Here is an 18,128-nt window from a genome sequence, read left to right on the forward strand (position 1 = left end):
TTATTGAGTAACCTGATCTTCATTTTCTCCACCAACTGATTCATCATTTGGTCTCATAAAATCTCAGAAAATAGAGCAAAATGCAAAATGCTCATAATTTCCCACAGCCCAAAATGACATTATCACATTGCTTGTTTGGTCCGACAAACAGTTCAAAACCCAAAGTTTTCAGATTACTACAAAAAAAATCACATACAACAAAGAAAAGCAGCAAATCCTCACAATTTAGAAACTGGAATTCCAATGATTAATTGATTATATAAAAAAAGGTTTGCAATAAATTGACTAATCAATAAATAAATAATACCAGCTCTATGAGAGTGAAGATTTGCCACTGAACATTATCGATTGTATGTGGAATGGTGTGGACACTGAAATATTAAAAGACAGCTTTGGTATTATTATTTTCCTGTTTTTGCATGTGACTGTAATGGTGGGAAACGTGTATTACATGACACCTAGGCATGGATGTATCCATGCACTCAGGCATGGTGACTCCTGAGTCTAATAATGTATGCAGACCTGGATCATGGACGCATTTGGGGGAAGGGATGCCGAGCTTCCCTGCGTCTGACGTCACGACGCTGGAGAGAGAGGAGGCGATGAGAGGAAGCTGCAATAAACACACAGGGCGTCTGCGCCTATCTAAGTAGGACAATAAAGTGAAAACGGCATCAATGCTCTAATAATGGATTTGTCAGATATGCTTCTTCTTAAAGTTTTCCTCTTTGTGTACTTACTTAACTACACCCAAGGTGAGTGAGGCATTTTCAGAGTAAAACCTTTAACTTACACGTTGTGTTGAATCCATGGAGCAGCGGCTGTGAGGAGCAGAAAGGCTGGTAGCCTGCTAGCTAACATCAGGGATCAGCAGGGCCTGCTTGTTATGAAGAGGACTGCACCCTTTTTGCCGTATTACTTCTCGCTTATAAATTGCACATAGCGAAAAGGCTGACTGTGATTTATGTAGTGGATTGAAATAAGCCGATGTTGCTGAGTTATCTCTGCGTGTTGTCACCGTTTTTATTGTCAGGTTTGGGTCGGTTTTGTTGTTATCGTGCGAATAGCGCCGACAGCCATTGTTATGAGAAGATGGAGATGCCGACCGTTTTAACGGACCGTTAGCTTTGTGCTAACTAACCGTTTAGCCGCTAATGTTAACAATTTTGTTAAAATAATAAGTTTAGTCACTGACATAGTGTTAGCTGCGACAGCGTTAACAATTAATGCGACAGAAGTTGTCAGGTTTGCTGGCATTTAAAAAAAAATCAGTGCAGTCTGTGGTCAATGCTGGTGTTATATGCTATTCTCTAATATGATATACCGCTAGCCGCAGTAACTTTGAATGAGATATATTTTTAAAATAGCTTAAAGATCCCCTCCAGACATGTTTTAAGATGCATGTAAAATACTCAACTTTGAATAGTAATTTGTCTGATATGGTTTTTCCACAAAAAAGTTAAATTATCTTGTTAAAATCTTGAAATGACATTTACTCTTTTTCACTAAATAAAAATCCAGAATCATAAAATATGTAAATATATTTAATCTCAGAAGTTTAACTGCTGGACACAAAATGTCTCCTACTTTACTGTTGAGTCCATTTTTCAGTTTATGTGCTCTGCAGGCTTCAAGTTTCCACATCACACTTGTTTAAGTTGACTATTGGACCAGAATTGGCTTCTAAACTATTTGTGATGTCTCAGATCATGCTCCTAGGTCTGCCCCTCTGAAATTGGATTTTCACTGAGCACAGAGAAACTTCACACTTTCAGTAGATGAATGTGAAAAACAGCCTTCTGGTTTCAAACTCTACACATACATCATTTTGCACAGTGAAGCTCAAACATCCAACTGAAGGAAGAAGAAGCAAAACACATTTTTGAGTGGAGGAGGGCTTAAAAAATGGTGTTAATGCTTTTAAGTGTATAATTTTTGGAAGCAAAGTTACCTCTCTGCAAAATGCTGTATTGTACTTGTGTTGCGCCGACTGTGGTGTCATACGCTTGCTATAAATGTCGTTACTGAGGTTTTAAACCTTGTATCAGAAAAATGAAATTATCAGCTAATGTTAAATATGAGTTAAAGCAAGCCTAATTCTAAAGATAAAAAAACGGATTGATTTTAATCACCTCATCAAACTGTAAAAATCACTCACAAACTTTTTCAGGCAATCTAACGGGGAATTCCTGGTGCCAAAACTAACATATAAAGAAACGTGGCAGTGCTTTACCAAGTAAATAAAAAGTTCTATGTATTTTCTTTTTAAATTGTAATGATCTTGGTTGGTCACAGAAATGTAGTTACCATGTGTTTGCTGAATGTTGAGTGTCTTACTTGTTGTGGGCATACCATTTGGTAAATGAAGGTATTTCAGAGTAGTCATGGCTTTCACTTCTCATAGTCACCTCAATGAAAAATTCAATGTTAACACTTAAATATTTCATAATGCACATGAGCGCAGAACTAGCTGGAGCCTGGTCTACTTACCCATCTTTGTTTCATAGTTACACTGAAAACTGTAATTTATGGCTCACTAGACAGGCATAATTACCTGTCAGAGAGAGCTAATTACATACTGCATTTACTGAAAATACTTTCTTTTGGTTTATACGTCGTGGGGCAATAATATGATCTTTCAGATGCTCCGTGAAATGTCTCAACACAGTAATTTTGTTAAGGCCGTTTAAGCCCTTCACAGAGTTTGTTTTCTGTGTTTCCTTGAGTTCGTGCGACTGCTTTTGAGTGTGAAGCTCTCGGTGAAAAGGGTGGAAGTGCTCGAGAATCTTTTTCCTTCGTGCCCACCACCCACTCTTCTGGTAGCAAAATAATTATGCTGTGACGCTGGCGGCTGTTGTTTAGCACAGCTCCAAAACCGGCATCATTTGACTTAAATAGATTTATCTGAATTTTAAAACACTGAACATACTGGGCTGCTGTCATTTTCCAACATTATAATCCTTCCTGACATCTACCGTATATGCCTGATAATCCGACTATTTGGCACCTAAATTCTCCCAACATGTAACAAGCGTCAGTTTTTCACTCTAAAGCACAGATGCAATACTGCCAACCTAAAGGCTCACATCAGAGTATCAGTTGCTCAAAATATATCGCTTTAAATATAAAACAAATGTTTCAGTTTATCTGCCTGCTGCTCTGAATAGTTGGTGCGGCAGACAAACTGTGAAGGCTGATACAAACCTAAGAATCTGGATGTTTGGGAAATGTACATTTTGTCTTTTATATGTATATGTTGCACACACACACACACACACACACACACACACACAATGCATACATATACAACCTAGATCTTATTACAAGAAGATTGTATCCACACACCTGGGATGACTATGTTGTCATTTGCTTTGAATCATACGGATATGCATTTCATAAGGTTTTATATGACTTGTATTTTTCATGTGTTTCATAATAATCTCGCTCCCTCTGTTCTTTTGTCACAGGACACTATAGAAACCCCCTGAATAAGTACATTCGTCACTATGAGGGTCTGTCTTACGACACAGAGCTTATTCACAGCAACCATCAGAGGGCCAAGAGGGCACTCTCTCATGAAGACAAGTTTCTTCATTTAGATTTTCACGCCCATGGAAGGTTAGTCAACTTCTACAGATATAGATGAAGTCTTTCTGTCTGTATAATGTCTCTCCATCTATCTCTCTCTTTTTATTTATTTGTTTATTTGCAAATCTCATCCCATATGCCTACATTGCTTATGATTAAACTAGGTCTGCAACTAACAGTTATTTTCATGATTGAGTAATCTGTTAATTATTTTCTTGAGTAGTCGTTTGGTCTATAAAATGTCATAAATTGGTGAAAAATGTCAATCACTGTTTCTCAAAGCCCAAGGTGATGTCCTCAAATGTTGTTTTGTCCTGACGAACCATCTGCAACCCAAAAAATGAGAAGAAGAAGACAAGAAAGAGAGTTTTCTATCCTAGAAGACTAAAGAAACCAGAAAATATTCACATTTAAGCATCTGGATTTTTAGTTGCCGGTTAATATTCTGTCGATCAGCTAATCGTTGCAGCTCTAGATTAAAGGTGGATGTCAGCTATAGCAGAGATGTGCGGTGTGATTGAAAGTTGTTTGCATTTAATCCTATTTTATGAAATCATGGAGCCGGTGAGACGATTCTGTTCCTTCTGCTTTCTGTGTATTTTCCATGCTCTCCTTTTGGTTGCGTGGGTTTGTTCTGATTTCCTGCCGCAATCTGAACGCACGCAGGTCAGAAGAAGAAGAAGCTGTGAATGTGTTTGTCTGTGTGTTAGTTCTCCTTTCAATGGGTTGGGTGCAATGTGTGTCTGTACACATGATACCTGGGCTGGAGCCCCCTCAAGGTATATAAGACAGATGGATGTAAATAGACCTAGTTATGGTTCTTAAACCAGTATTTGAAGAGGTGGTGTGGTTTGATTGAAAGTGTCTGCACTCTCCATGACAAAGTCAAGACCATCTGGCTGGGATCTTGGCAAAGGCTGTTTAACGTCCTGCCTGTAGCGGGGCCTGCTGTTCCCCAAACTCCGATGCTGCTTAATAGGCAGGAGAACGATAAGAGCTGTACAAACAAACACATGGAAGGAAGATGTCTGTTTCTTTGAAAAGCAAGAGATGTATCAGCTTCTTTTCCCTTTGAATTCATGACAAAGCTCAGGCACACAACTCTCCTTCTTGACACTCAATTTGCAGCACACCACCCACCCTCCCTTTGACTGATTTGAACAAAATGTCTAAATATGTCTGAAATATTCAATATCTTACCGCTTGCTGGTTTTGTGCTCTCAGAAAGAATTTTAATGTACCTTACACCCCCGCCCCCTGAGGTGAAGTAATAACAGAAAACAACACAATAGGTATTGAGCATGTACAGAAGCAGATTTGTGTACCAACACGTCAAGTTTGAACATATTTTCAGATCAAAATTTCCCAAGACCTCTGTGTCCCTGCAGTTAATTCAGCCGCCGTGCACTGACCTACAGAACAGTAAAGTGCACACAGAACAAGCGTACAATAGGAGCACTGTGTAGGTGTTACGTGAGACCCGAGGTTTACTGTAACATCATTGTTTCCCTGCCATATGTTTGATCACCAAAAAACAGCAAGATGTCCTAATTTTGTATTCCCCTCTCTTACAACATAAAGACTGCAGTTTCGCTTCTGCAACAGAAAACAGCTCAGATGTTTTCCCCCTGCCAAACCGTACCCTTGCTTTCACCCTTTTTTCTCCTTTCATTTGCATTTTCCCTTTTCCTCAAAGGCCGGGTGAATATTGCTTACCTCCCAAAGTGAGGCCAAATTCAGATCCACGCCCAAATCCACAGGCACACACTCTGTGACATGAATAATATCAGAAGACAGTTTTGGGGCATCATGAAAAGATATTTCTTGCAATATAGAAAATGTTGTCCCATGCTGTAACTAGAATTGCAACAATTAATTGACAGAAAATTAATCTGTAACCATTTTGATAACTGATTAATCATTTTAGTCATTTTTCAAATGAAAATGCCAAAGATTCTCTGGTTCCAGCCTCTCAAATATGAAGATTTGCTGCTTTCATGTGTTATGGTAAATTGACTGCATTTATATAGCACTTTTCTAGTCTTCCGACCACTCAAAGCACTTTGCATATATGACAGGAAATATATATAACAAGAAACTGAAATGGGTTTATGACTGTTTGTTGGACAAAACAGGACATTTTAAAACATCTCCTTGAAGCAGTTGGAATTAATCGAGAAAATAATCAGCAGATGAATCGATAATGAAAATAATCATTAGTTGCGGTCCTAGTTGTAAACCTGTGTCATCACATTCAAATGTCTTTTGTCTTTGTATCAACTATAGTTTCATTTCTTTGATTTCAGGCATTTTAATTTACGAATGAAGAGAGATACCACCTTGTTCTCCCAAGATTTGAAGGTGGACGTCTCAGGAGAAGAAATTCCATTTGATACCTCTCATATCTACACTGGAGAAATCTACGGTGAGATGGTCCTTCTTACATGAATGTACTTGTTTTTATTAGAAAGCAGTGATGAGGTTCAAGACATTTGTCAAAGTGTTGTTGATCGTGTTTTTTCTGAAACACGAATACCTGGGTTTGTGTGAATCCTGTGATACCAATAACTCTAATTTGGGATTCCCAGGTGAGAAAGGCACCCTGACTCATGGCTCCATTGTGGATGGTAAGTTTGAGGGCTTCATTCAGAGCTACCAAGGCACCTACTATGTGGAGCCCGCTGAGAGATACCTGGAGGGCAAAGACGTGCCCTTCCACTCTGTCATCTACCATGAAGACGACATACGTGAGTCCCTAGAAACGTCAGCTACACAAATACTTTGACAGGCCATTTTCTTGTAATCACCGAGTATGTGTAATTGGATGCGTACATATGTAAATGTGTGATCGGGGAAAGTGCAAGGTTAGGCCAGCTGAGCTGATGGAGGCAGACTAGTGTGATCGCCCCCCCAAGGAGCAGAGATACCCGGGGTGCTCATTAGCTGAGTAACACAATCTTTCTCCCAGGCTACTGGCTCATTTAAGCAGCCTTTACAACATCGGTACTGATAGTGAGCACTGAGCACACTTAACTACACCGGCACCTCCTAATTTCAAATCATCTGTGTACATATACAGTAGTATGTGGCTAAGGGGTAAATTAAACAGAAATGCGAGAGGAATCGCTAATGAGAGCGGCAGGAAAGTAACCGCTCACACAGCAAAGCTAGGCTCAAGTGGCGTGTAAGTACATCCATTAGCTGATCATGAATAGCGCCAGAAATAGAGTGACTCAGGGGGTTAAGTAGCTAACATTGTCTCCCATAATCCTAACAGTGTTGTGTCTGCCTCTCTCACACAGACTACCCGCACAAGTACGGCCCAGAGGGAGGCTGTGCTGATAGCTCGGTGTTTGAAAGGATGAAGAAGTACCAAGCCAGTGCCGTAGAGGAGCCACCCAAGGTGAACATCACCACACACCACAGTAAACCCTCTCAGTGTCAAGTAAAGGGATGACACGGTTTTTGTGGACACTTTCTACCACCAGGGTCAAAGAAAGGCCAATAATTTTTTTTATATATATGTTTTTATTGTCAATTAATCTCATGTGCAGAGCCAAACGAACAATGAACTTACAAATATTGTGTGTGTGTGTATCCAAAGCCTGATATATCTTATTCCTCTGGGCTGTAGACCTCCACTGTCCAAAAGCTATTAAAAACACATCAATGAGTCACATCGTCGCACTGGATGACATGTTCCTTTGCCCCAAAGATTACAGTCGCATTAGTTTGTTTAGAAACGGCTTCAGAGACTAATAACAACGATCATGTTTTCAGTCTCCATAGAGAAGTTTCTTGTGCGGCTGACGCCACCACACATGCACAGGAACAGACCTTGGCTAGCTTGTTGTGCTACGTGTAACAACCACTTGACTTTTTCTACATTGTAAAATTCTCAAAAAACTCCAATACAAAGTCAAGAGGTTGTGATATGTAGCACAATATGTTCCTGGTTGTGTGCAGTTTGACGTCACATTGACTGGTGAGAATAATTCACCATAGCTCATTAAATTGATTTATGTGTAATTAATTTTATATTTCATACTTGTAAGCCTTTTTTTCTGAATAATCATGTTAAGGTTAATACAATATAAGTAGACTAGCAGTGACATTATATTTTGAACTACTTTTTCTAAAAGCTGCGTTCATCCAACCTGCTGTGGGTGTGAATTCACATAAAAAGGAAGTAGATTGTTGGAAGATATGACATAATGTTATTTCTTAATAGATTGCAAAATTACACGTGGGAAGTTTAACGTCATAAATTTTCATTTTTTACTGGTCCCATAGATTTCAAAAGACTTTGACACAAGAGACTGAAGAGAACATTATTGTCAACCCATTCATATGCAACTATAGAATAAGGACGAGTCGTCTGGTTAAACATGAGAAAATGAAACCGCCCCTTTTAATGTGATGTTTAGTGTGGCTGTATCTTTGTGACATATACAGCGCATATTCCCCAGCTGAAGTGCAGTTCATGAACATACTGCAGCTGAAAAACCACAGCCCTAAAAATACCAGACATTATTTATTTAGCCACTGTTTGGTTTAAAATGCTATGTATATGTTTTATTTAACTGCCTATTTCGTCCTCTCCATCTCCTGCACCGCTCACACCAGGAGCTCCATACTGAGGCTGACTTTAATGAGCCCGTGCTGCTGAGGAGGAAGAGGATGGCCCAGGTAGAGAAAAACACCTGCCAGCTGTTCATTCAGACTGACCACCTCTTCTACAAGTACTACAAGACCAGAGAGGCTGTCATAGCTCAGGTAATATACATTTATCATGATTTCACTTGACATATAAGCAACAGTAGTGCTGTTGGAATCAGATGTAAGAACTTGTTTGGTGATGTAGATGCAGAGGCTCATTTTTAACAAATACTAAGACTGTAAAGGCTAATTAGTGACATAATAACGCTTGTTATTCAGTGCAAACAGTGAGTCATAACCCTTAAAATAGACACGACTTTACAAAATCACTTTAAATGTAGTTGTTCACAGTAATGCCTTGTTTTCTTTTTTCCCATGCAAGTATTGTTCTTGAGGAAATATTGTAAATATACAAAAAAAGTGACAGTTCCACACCTCATCATAAAGTATTAATGAAGTAAATCAGCATAATAAAGCCTGAATACTTTATTGCTGACTTGTTAGTAATATTAACTGGTTATTAGATAACTGACTGATTATGAACACAGTACAGAGAAACCAGCTGAATCACAGTTGTCACAAATGTCTGATGGTGTCATAAGCAAAAAAAAAAAAAAACCTCACTATTTACGTCCCTATTCTACATGTATATGTTACATTCAGTATTGTCAGACAGGATTGTTGCATATAGACCGAATCTGGTTATGGGAAAGTTTTGTCATTTTGTCATTAAAACTGTACCTTGAAACTTTTTCATGTAACGTCGTGTGTATCGTACTCTTTCAGATCTCCAGCCATGTCAAAGCGATCGATGCTATCTATCAGGGCACAGACTTCATGGGCATCCGCAACATCAGCTTCATGGTGAAAAGGATCAGGGTGAGTCTTGTGTTGATTTTTTTTAGGTTGTACAAATGTTACATTTAGTCATCATCCTCCCTCTGAACTCATCACCGTCCTCCTGTGCAGATAAACACCACCAGTGATGAGAGGGACAGGTCCAACCCGTTCCGCTTTGCCAACATCGGCGTGGAGAAGTTCCTGGAGCTGAACTCAGAACAGAACCACGATGACTACTGCTTGGCCTACGTTTTCACCGACAGAGACTTTGATGACGGGGTGTTGGGTTTGGCCTGGGTTGGAGCCCCCTCAGGTACTAAAAGCTAAACAGTTGGCCTAAAACAAGATATGAGTAGATGCAGCACAGCAAATTCTGTGTGCCACGTTGCAAGTACATTATAATTATACATATCAGTCCTGGTTGAATATGAGGTTATATGTTTTTATGTTGTTATTTTTAATATCACAATACTTGATATCAGTTTGAGCTTTTAAAATATATTAAACCAGTCGGTCAGTGTTTACATCCTAGAAAAGCATCCATCATTTATGAGTTATTGTGACTCAACAGAGCGACAACAAGAAAGTGTCAGCGGTACTTGTGATCGCAACTTGCGTCTGATTCAGAATGTCATGAGAACCAACTGCAGCTTCAAACATCAACTCAGCAAAATATGAAGATGTGTTTTTGCTTTAAATGATTCCCAAAGGTTTTCATTATGGTCCTGTTACTGATGTGGTGAAGTGAAAATATATCTAAGATGTTTCCTGCGTTTCATTCTGACTTTGGTATTTGAAGTGAATATTTTGCTTTGTTGAAATACCTAATTTATAGTGTGCAGGTGTGTGTCTCCTCCTCGTGATAGAATTTTAAATATGTTTTGCAGTAAGACATTAGACATTAATTGAAAACTTGTCATGATATTAATCATATTTCCCTTCCTTCATGAGTATAAACCTTCCATGTTTTGAAGCTGCGGTTTGTTCCAACTTGTGCTTGTCATTCGCAGGGAGCTCCGGGGGAATCTGTGAAAAAAGCAAGCTGTACTCAGACGGAAAAAAGAAGTCTCTCAACACTGGTATAATCACTGTACAGAACTACGCCTCCCACGTACCTCCAAAAGTCTCCCATATCACTTTTGCACATGAAGTAGGCCACAACTTCGGCTCCCCAGTGAGTAACTTAGATGTGCCACATTTATGCGCGGTGAGAAGGAATTTATTAGGCTCGTACACTTTGTCCCTTCCTCTTCTTTTAATCTGTGTTTTTTTTTTTTTTTCTTTGTTTCTGTCTTGTTCTCAGCATGACTCTGGATCTGAGTGCACCCCAGGTGAATCCAAGAGTCAAGACAAGAAGGAGAAGGGCAATTATATCATGTATGCAAGAGCCACATCAGGAGACAAGCTCAACAATAATAAGTTCTCCATCTGCAGCGTGCGAAACATCAGCCAGGTGTTGGAGAAAAAGAGAAGCAACTGTTTTGTCGGTACGTGTTACTGTTAGTGTATTACTGTCCTCGCTGAGCTTCATGTCAGACAATTCAAACCACAATGTTCTACTGATTCTGCTGTCTTCATACTGATGAGTGTGGGTGATTTTAACCTCAGCGCCCTAATTAGAGAGTTTATTTGGCTAGCTAGAAATGCACCAACTTTTTGGCCGGGGCTATCTTTGAAAAGCGGTATTGGCTTGAGTCCAGTACTATTTTTACTGACTGTATTTGGCAGAAAGTGGAATTGTGGGTTGTGATCTCCAAGTGTGCCACTTAATGCAGCTGGCAAAGCAGCAGAATAATAAAACACCTTTTTTAGAAGTCTCTTAATTAACCAAATTGTTGGTATGTCTAAAAAGCAGTTGTTTGAAGTCTTATGCATATCAGTCTTTGCTGATACGAGTAGGAAAATATCAGCTAGTTGTGTCGGCTTCACTGCCTGATATTTGATTTTGTAATTTTTCCACCAACAAACTGATGAGTGTTTATTTAATGTTTCTACTTGTTTTGTTTCCTCGGTCATTGTAATGACTCATTCTTATGAGCCATATCTGTTCAGTTTGGTTTTGTATTGAGACAGTTTTCTTATTTAATGTCTGGTTTAATCCTCTTTATCCCGATGTACATAAAATCATCATATGAAAAAAAAAAGTTCTAGTTTTAGAGGAACGAGCGCAATGTTTATGTTACGAGTACATTTGCTTCCCCAAACAGAGTCTGGTCAGCCCATCTGTGGTAACGGCCTGGTGGAGCCAGGAGAGGAGTGTGACTGTGGCTACAGCGATCAGTGCAGGGACCAGTGCTGCTATGACGCCAACCAGCATGATAGCAAGAAGTGCAAATTAAAGCCCAACAAAGTCTGCAGGTAGATTTGATATTTTTCAGTCTGTGTTCGCTTGTCCGTTTGTTTTTTTTTCCATCTGGTAAATTTTTTTTGTGGTAATTCTTGACTCATACACATCTCTTTCCCTCCCAAGTCCCAGTCAGGGTCCTTGCTGCACCGCTGAGTGCACTCACAAGGGTCGTAATGAGAAGTGCAGAGAGGAGTCAGAGTGCGCTCATCAGGGCATGTGTAACGGAGTCAGCGCCCAGTGTCCCACATCGGAGCCAAAGGCCAATTTCACCGCCTGCCACGGAGAGACTCAAGTCTGCCTCAACGGGGTGAGCGACTGAAGACTTCACACCTGGAAGAACTGGTTGTTATAGCAACTTTATATTCATACCAGTCAGTTTCTGATCTCGTCCTGTCCTCACGATCCTCCCCCGCAGGGCTGCTCTGGCTCCATCTGTGAGAAGTATGGGCTTGAGGCGTGCACCTGTGCCAGCCAAGAAGGCAAGGATGAGACTGAGCTCTGCCACGTATGCTGCATGGAGAAGAGTGAGTCATCTACCTTTTTTTTTTCTTCCCAACTTGTTATCTCTGTTTTTAGAGGAAAAAAAGAAAAAAACACCTGACATTTTGTTTTAGTCATTTGAATTGTGTTGACTGATCGTGACTCATCTCTACAGTGAATCCCAACACGTGCAGCAGTACAGGGTCGGAGCGTCTGGCTCGTTTCTTCAATAAGAAAGTGACTACGCTGCCAGCCGGCTCACCTTGCAATGACTTCAAGGGCTACTGCGACGTGTTCATGAAGTGCCGTCTGGTGGATGCAGACGGACCTCTTGCCAGACTGAAGAAGGCCATCTTCAACCCAGAGCTGTATGAGAACATTGCCGAGTGGATTGTGGTACGTATCTTGATCCTGTTTGGACGGGTTTTTGTTATGGAGGTGTTTTTTTGTATTGATTGTGCTTGATTTGTGCTTCTTTTTTTTTTTTTTCAGGCCCATTGGTGGGCGGTGTTATTGATGGGTATCGCTCTCATCATGCTCATGGCTGGTTTCATTAAGATCTGCAGCGTACATACACCGAGCAGTAACCCCAAACTCCCCCCTCCAAAACCACTTCCAGGTGAGTCCAGAGATTTACAAAGACAGTTAATCAAACCCTTTTTATACATGTATTTATGTATATTGTTTGGAAATTTAGCTGACAAACCATGTACATGTGGTTTTGTTTACGTGGATCCCTTTATAGTTTGGGTACCACTTTCTGTACCATTTTTTATTTTGTTGTTTGCAGCTTTATTGTATTGAAGGTTTCTGATATCGTGACCATCCCCCAAAAATCTAATATTCTGGTTATTTCATCTATTAAGCCACATTCAAGAGAAAAGACATTTTTCAAAGATGTTTAAATGCCGCAATAAATAGAAAATATTTAGTAGAAATCAAGGTATATGAACCAGGTTCTGACATGACATCAGCCTTAATCGCTCAGATTGTTAATGTAATGTTATAAGCTCCAGTTCTTACATTTATAATTACAAGCAACCTTTAGTGAGGATTATTACAGTCATAATGTTTCCTGAGAGCAGTAAGAGGCTTCAACATCCAGCTTTGAAATTTAAGATCTTAATTTACCCCAAACAATGCTCCTAAAGAAACTGAATTTGATGTGTTTGCACAGGTTAAAAGGCTGTTTTGCAACCAAAATGAAGTGGATTTTATCAACACAGTGTGTTTTAACCTTTTATCCATTGTGTGCGATTGTTAACAACATCATGATTGATTTTCTTCAATAGTATTTTCCTCCCACAAGATCACCTCCGACTCTCGAACTCTTCCATTTGTTGTTATTGCCACTAAATGAAAAGACCTTGAGTCTTGCACTTTGCGAATTCAGTAACATTTCTTCCAGTCTAAATGTAATTTTGTGCACCACCTATCTTACGATCTGTCTTTTAACAAGCTCAAACTCATGTCCTTCCTCCCGACAGGCACTTTGAAGAGGCGGCGAGCACAGCAGCACGCTAGCTCCCAGGTGCAGCACCAGTCTCAGCACCCGCACTCCCACCAGCACGGCCACGGAGGCCACGGCGGGCACGGTGGGCACGGCGGGCACGGCGGCCAACGGCAACCCCAGAGGCAACCTCAGCGGCAGGCGCAGCCCCAGAGGCACCACCGTCAGCCCAGAGAGAACTATCAGATGGGCCAGATGAGACGCTGAGACCCTGCAACACCCCGCCTCCCTCTTCCCCCCCTCCCCCAATGCCTTGGCTCCTCCTTGTGCCTACAGTGGGAAAACAAAAGCATCACTCCATCCAAAGAAAAGCCTGACATGGTTGTTAGTCATCATCATATCCTCCATCTACAGACAAAAACAGACACGTGAAAAAGAGAAAACACTATCTAGCAACTCGATTGGCTCTTTGTGGAGTGGACTCAAACATCAGCCATTTCCAATGCAGTGCGATCTAGCATCTTTTTCCACCATTTTTTTTTTTTTTTTTTTGTCATTTCTAAGGAGTGCCAAGGAGTTAAGGAATCATGTGTAGCTTTAGTACATTCTGTGATGTGTTTTTTTTTTTGTTTGTTTTTGTTTTTGTTTCTATTGCAACGTCTTCATGAGTGACACACCCGTGGCTGCTGGTGAATTGTTCTGTGCTTTTCTTTCGCCATTCTAGCCGGGGAATGAGAGACACTCAGCGGGGAATTTGCGGCACTTTTGTGATTTACACATGTCAAAAACGGCAAAAGACACAGGCTCCGGTCTCTCGTGCAGACAGTCTTCTGCATGTGACTGTACATATTTAGTGTATCATAAGTGAAAACAAACTATTTCTTCTACTGTAAATGTGTAATTCTTCACTTTTTTTCTTTGATTTTTTTGGTTAGTGCTCTCAGGACTCTTAACACATAAATGAAGGAATGATGGTTGTGATGAGTTCCTTGGACGTTGCCGTTCTGAGGATTTGATGCCATTAAGTCCTCTGCGCAGTCGTCCAATCAGGTGGATCTCTTTCACTTTCGTTAGATTGCTAGAATTTGAACAAGGTCACCATATCCCACTTTTTAGGCCTTCTCTGTTCAAGGTCCCTTTTTTCATCTTTTTTTTTTTTTTTTTAATTTTATTGTCTTGCTAACATGTTTTGGTTGTGTTGTGTAACAAGCTAGATAAAGTATAGCGTCGTCGGAACAGAAAGGGAAGATCTCCTGGCTTGATACGACCTTTTTATTGTCTTCACCGATTTGTTTTTTTTTTGTTTTTTTTTTGATAATGAAGAATGAATAACCACTAACCGAAGCTGATGATGATTCTACCTGTTCAAGTATGAAGACAAGGGAAAGTGAAGGCTGCTGTGGCGTAGTTTAGAAGTGAGAGTGTATCATGTTACAAAGTTAGTTTAAGTGTGGAAATAAATTTTAAAAATGACTCCAGTGTGGATGTACAAAAAAAAAAAAAAGATTAAATAATTCTATTACTCTTCAGATAGCGAATCTAAGAACTTTTGTGGGCATGCAGACACATTTATTAAATGTGACTATTAATTGACCAAGGTCTGTAATATTTGTATGTCGCTCAACACTATTTACTTTGACAGCTATTAATGTTTAGTCTTAAAACAAATGGAAGGATCAGCAGTATTTTCACACTGTTCACTAACACTCTCCGTACTGTGTTCACTAGTTTCACAGGAGACAAACAGCTGTTTGATTTTTTTTTTTTGATTTTTTTTTTTTTTCTTCCTAAAATCTCACCTACAGTTTTTGCTCCTGGTCACATTTCATCATGGACTGAATCCCCTTAAGAGCTCATGAGTTCAGACCTCAGTGTGAGTTTACATCAGCGTGCCATTAAAACTTTATAAAGCTGATATTTGTTCACAGGTTTTATAGAATACAGGAAGCACCTGTAAGGTTTCCAGATGGACGAAATGAAGGAGATGTGATTGTTTTTTTGTTTTGTTTTGTTTGACCTCAGGTGTTTTTCTTCCTTCCCTCACTACAGCAGAGAGTGAGGGACTTTTTTGGAAAATGATAACGTGATAACACTGAGAGAAGATGTGTATTATGCAAAATCCCATGATTTCACCTAAAAAAACAAAAAAAAAAAGGAAAAAAAAATGTGTTGGCAAGTGGGTGAAAAGTGTGACATTAACAATAAAGCACAGGATTTTGCGTTATATATTGTGTAGTTGTATTGAAAGTTGTTTTTTTTTTTTTTGTGCTCTGACTTTATTTTATCCTGGCTTTGTTTTTGTTTTTTTTTTGTTGTTTTTTTTTTTAAATGCATGCAATACTAATCACGACTAATATCTTACAAAACTGTCCTGATGGTTAAAAACAATCACACATGTGCTCTGGAGGGGACCATGAAAAAAAAAAATGTGTCTCACAGCTAACAATTAATTCACGCGGCAGATGAATTAGGCAGGTCGACGGTTGCTATAACTTCTCATGTCTGTACAAAGCGGAACTCTTTTTAAATTTCATCTTCTAGGCTGGATCTCGCCTGCGAAGCCTGGAGACTTTACATGTAAACTTGTACAGTACTTCGAAAAATTTGCATTTCATTTGAAAAATGAAAATTACATTTTGATACATCTGTTCATTTTTTTGTATTCTAATTCCAGAGTAAGTTGTTCAAAGATGTTCATATGTGACAAACTTTCCTCTCTTCTAAGTTATTTATGTTCTTATATGTGCTAGTTGAACTGGAGTTTGCTTATGATACTTTTTTCTCCACCATCATCAATGGTAAAAACAATTCAGTGTGATGGAGTTAATGTTACATTCTCATTTTTGTCTTCGTTATCCTGTGGCATGGTTTGGGTAGAAGAGCAGAAGAATAATGCCTGTAAATTTTACTTTCTTTTTAATTTCATAGTCTTGGTAAAAGTTTTTAGATAAACGTGCACTGAAATGTCCCAATTGAGTTGAAATGTTGTAGGTGATGTAGGCCGAAAGAACACAAGATTAAAAAGTAATACTACTGTCTGATTTTAATGTTCACTGTGTTTTATACAGTATCGGAAATTTTTGTTCACTTTGAACATTTTTACTAAAAAAAAAAAAAATTTCAAATTGTATTGTGCAAAGAGATGTAATTTTTGGAGTACTTGAAATGCATTAATTAAAAGACTCGTTCAAAATAAAATAGACCCCTGTTTACTGTCTGTCATGTGTGCTCGCTTCTGCTTTTTCTGCTCGTTTTTAGTCACCGAGGTGTCGTACAAATGGTGAAGCCGCCGATTTAACACCTGAAGATCAGAGAACTGTTCAGCCTGCGAAAAGTCGTCTGTGGCTCTGAAGGAGCTTTGTCAAATCTGAGAAAATACCCCCGAAGATGTCGTTAAGGTTATCTCGGATTGGGTTTGAGATTTAAAACGTCTAACAGAGATCCTGCATTAGAAACATGGGCTGTTGAGTTTGACAGACATGGGCGATTTAAGTGCTTTTAGTTTAATTGTGGGAAGTGTAGGATCCTGTTTAATTTGTTTGGAGCTTGACCTCTGCTACGACCTGAGAGTAAAGTAACCTGAACGTCTGCTGCATCGATTGTGACTGTTCTTTTTTTATATAATCTGTTTCTGTAATATATCACTGCTTCAACAAACAAAGGCTTATTGGAGCTGCAAGAACTGAAATTCAGTGTAAAAAAAAAATAAATAGGAAAAGCACCCACACACTCAAATCTGTACAATATTGATTTACTGAGGCAAGTGAGACCTTCTTCAACCATCAACATAGCCAATATCTATAAATTTTAAAGCGTTTTTTTTGACTAATAACTTGCCTCGTGAATTAATTTTCCATGGATCAGCATGTGTCGATGTCTTTCTGTACTCTTTTTTTCTTTATTATTATTATTATTTTTTATTTTCACCAACTTCATGAAAGTGTAACTCTGATTCATTCGACTGAACTCACACTAATGAGTCTAACAACTTGTTTTGGTTGCATTATACAGTATGTTTGGGGTCTTAAGATCTTTTTTACAAGATGATTAATCATGACACCACATGTTAATATTAAGGATTGCACAGTTCATGGTTTATATCATCTTGTTTTTTTCATCCTGTAAGGTTAAGAAAGGGGATCTGAGGATAAACACTATAACACGCAGATGGACTGATTGAGCAATAAGAAAAAGGAATGAGAAAAATCTGATGTTTGCTTCCTTTCTGAAACTTTCTCAGATTTATCACGTACTGTGGTGAAATCAACTCAACTCAGTGGTGCTAAGATCCTATGAACTTTGTTGACTCTGTTAAATGCAGTAGGGGGTCGTCCGCAGCAGAGGGAGCAGCTGCTGTGGGTTAAGTGTTGGGACCAGATGCCAGTGAGTCACCAACATCAGCACCACAGAGCCACAGCAGGCCTCTCATCTCTGTTTCCATCGGAAAAGTATTTCAGCAATCATGACTTTAACTTCAAATGTTGTGTAGTCTCAGTAATATTAATTTGAGTAAAATTTACAGAAGAAAAGCACCTTTATTTTCCTCAATCACATGACAGCTTCCCCTGTGTTATCGATGACTTTTTCCTCATGAGTGTGTTTGATGATGTAACAACCACAGGGGGAAGTCTATGTCAGATCCTGGAGCGCAGGCATTTGCACATGCAGTGGAATGTGGCCCTCTATCGATTTTCAATGCGGATCCTCAGCTGCAGTCGCTGGTTGTGACATGAACGAGCAGTCACCCACAACAAGAGTTTAGGT

General features: G+C 39.4%; 1 protein-coding gene across 2 annotated transcripts; it reads left to right on the forward strand.

Annotated features, from left to right (window-relative positions):
• The first annotated feature begins 234 nt into the window (after nucleotides 1-234).
• LOC121898115 (disintegrin and metalloproteinase domain-containing protein 10-like) lies at nucleotides 235-16,581 on the forward strand. 2 transcript variants are annotated; one of them, XM_042413048.1, is made up of 16 exons: nucleotides 235-755; nucleotides 3,468-3,618; nucleotides 5,895-6,013; nucleotides 6,177-6,335; nucleotides 6,891-6,991; nucleotides 8,215-8,364; nucleotides 9,034-9,126; nucleotides 9,217-9,400; nucleotides 10,098-10,261; nucleotides 10,391-10,574; nucleotides 11,295-11,445; nucleotides 11,558-11,741; nucleotides 11,850-11,958; nucleotides 12,090-12,310; nucleotides 12,407-12,533; nucleotides 13,402-16,581. In XM_042413048.1, exons 1-16 carry the CDS (start codon nucleotides 689-691, stop codon nucleotides 13,629-13,631), a joined length of 2,394 nt encoding a protein of 797 aa, XP_042268982.1. In that variant the 5' UTR covers nucleotides 235-688; the 3' UTR covers nucleotides 13,632-16,581. The 2 variants fall into 2 exon arrangements, with proteins under 2 accessions (XP_042268982.1, XP_042268983.1); XM_042413049.1 differs by lacking the exon at nucleotides 235-755 and adding an exon at nucleotides 824-912.
• The last annotated feature ends 1,547 nt before the right edge of the window (nucleotides 16,582-18,128 follow it).

Source organism: Thunnus maccoyii, chromosome 5 (genome assembly GCF_910596095.1).
Source record: "Thunnus maccoyii chromosome 5, fThuMac1.1, whole genome shotgun sequence".
In the NCBI taxonomy this organism is placed as follows: domain Eukaryota; kingdom Metazoa; phylum Chordata; class Actinopteri; order Scombriformes; family Scombridae; genus Thunnus; species Thunnus maccoyii.

Bases quoted from the DNA above. Each gene is read 5' to 3' on its own strand.
- LOC121898115 (XM_042413048.1), top strand. From the start codon at position 689: ATGGATTTGTCAGATATGCTTCTTCTTAAAGTTTTCCTCTTTGTGTAC. The intron at 3,619-5,894 runs GTTAGTCAACTT...CTTTGATTTCAG, and splicing joins GATTTTCACGCCCATGGAAG to GCATTTTAATTTACGAATGA. The intron at 6,014-6,176 runs GTGAGATGGTCC...TGGGATTCCCAG, and splicing joins CTACACTGGAGAAATCTACG to GTGAGAAAGGCACCCTGACT.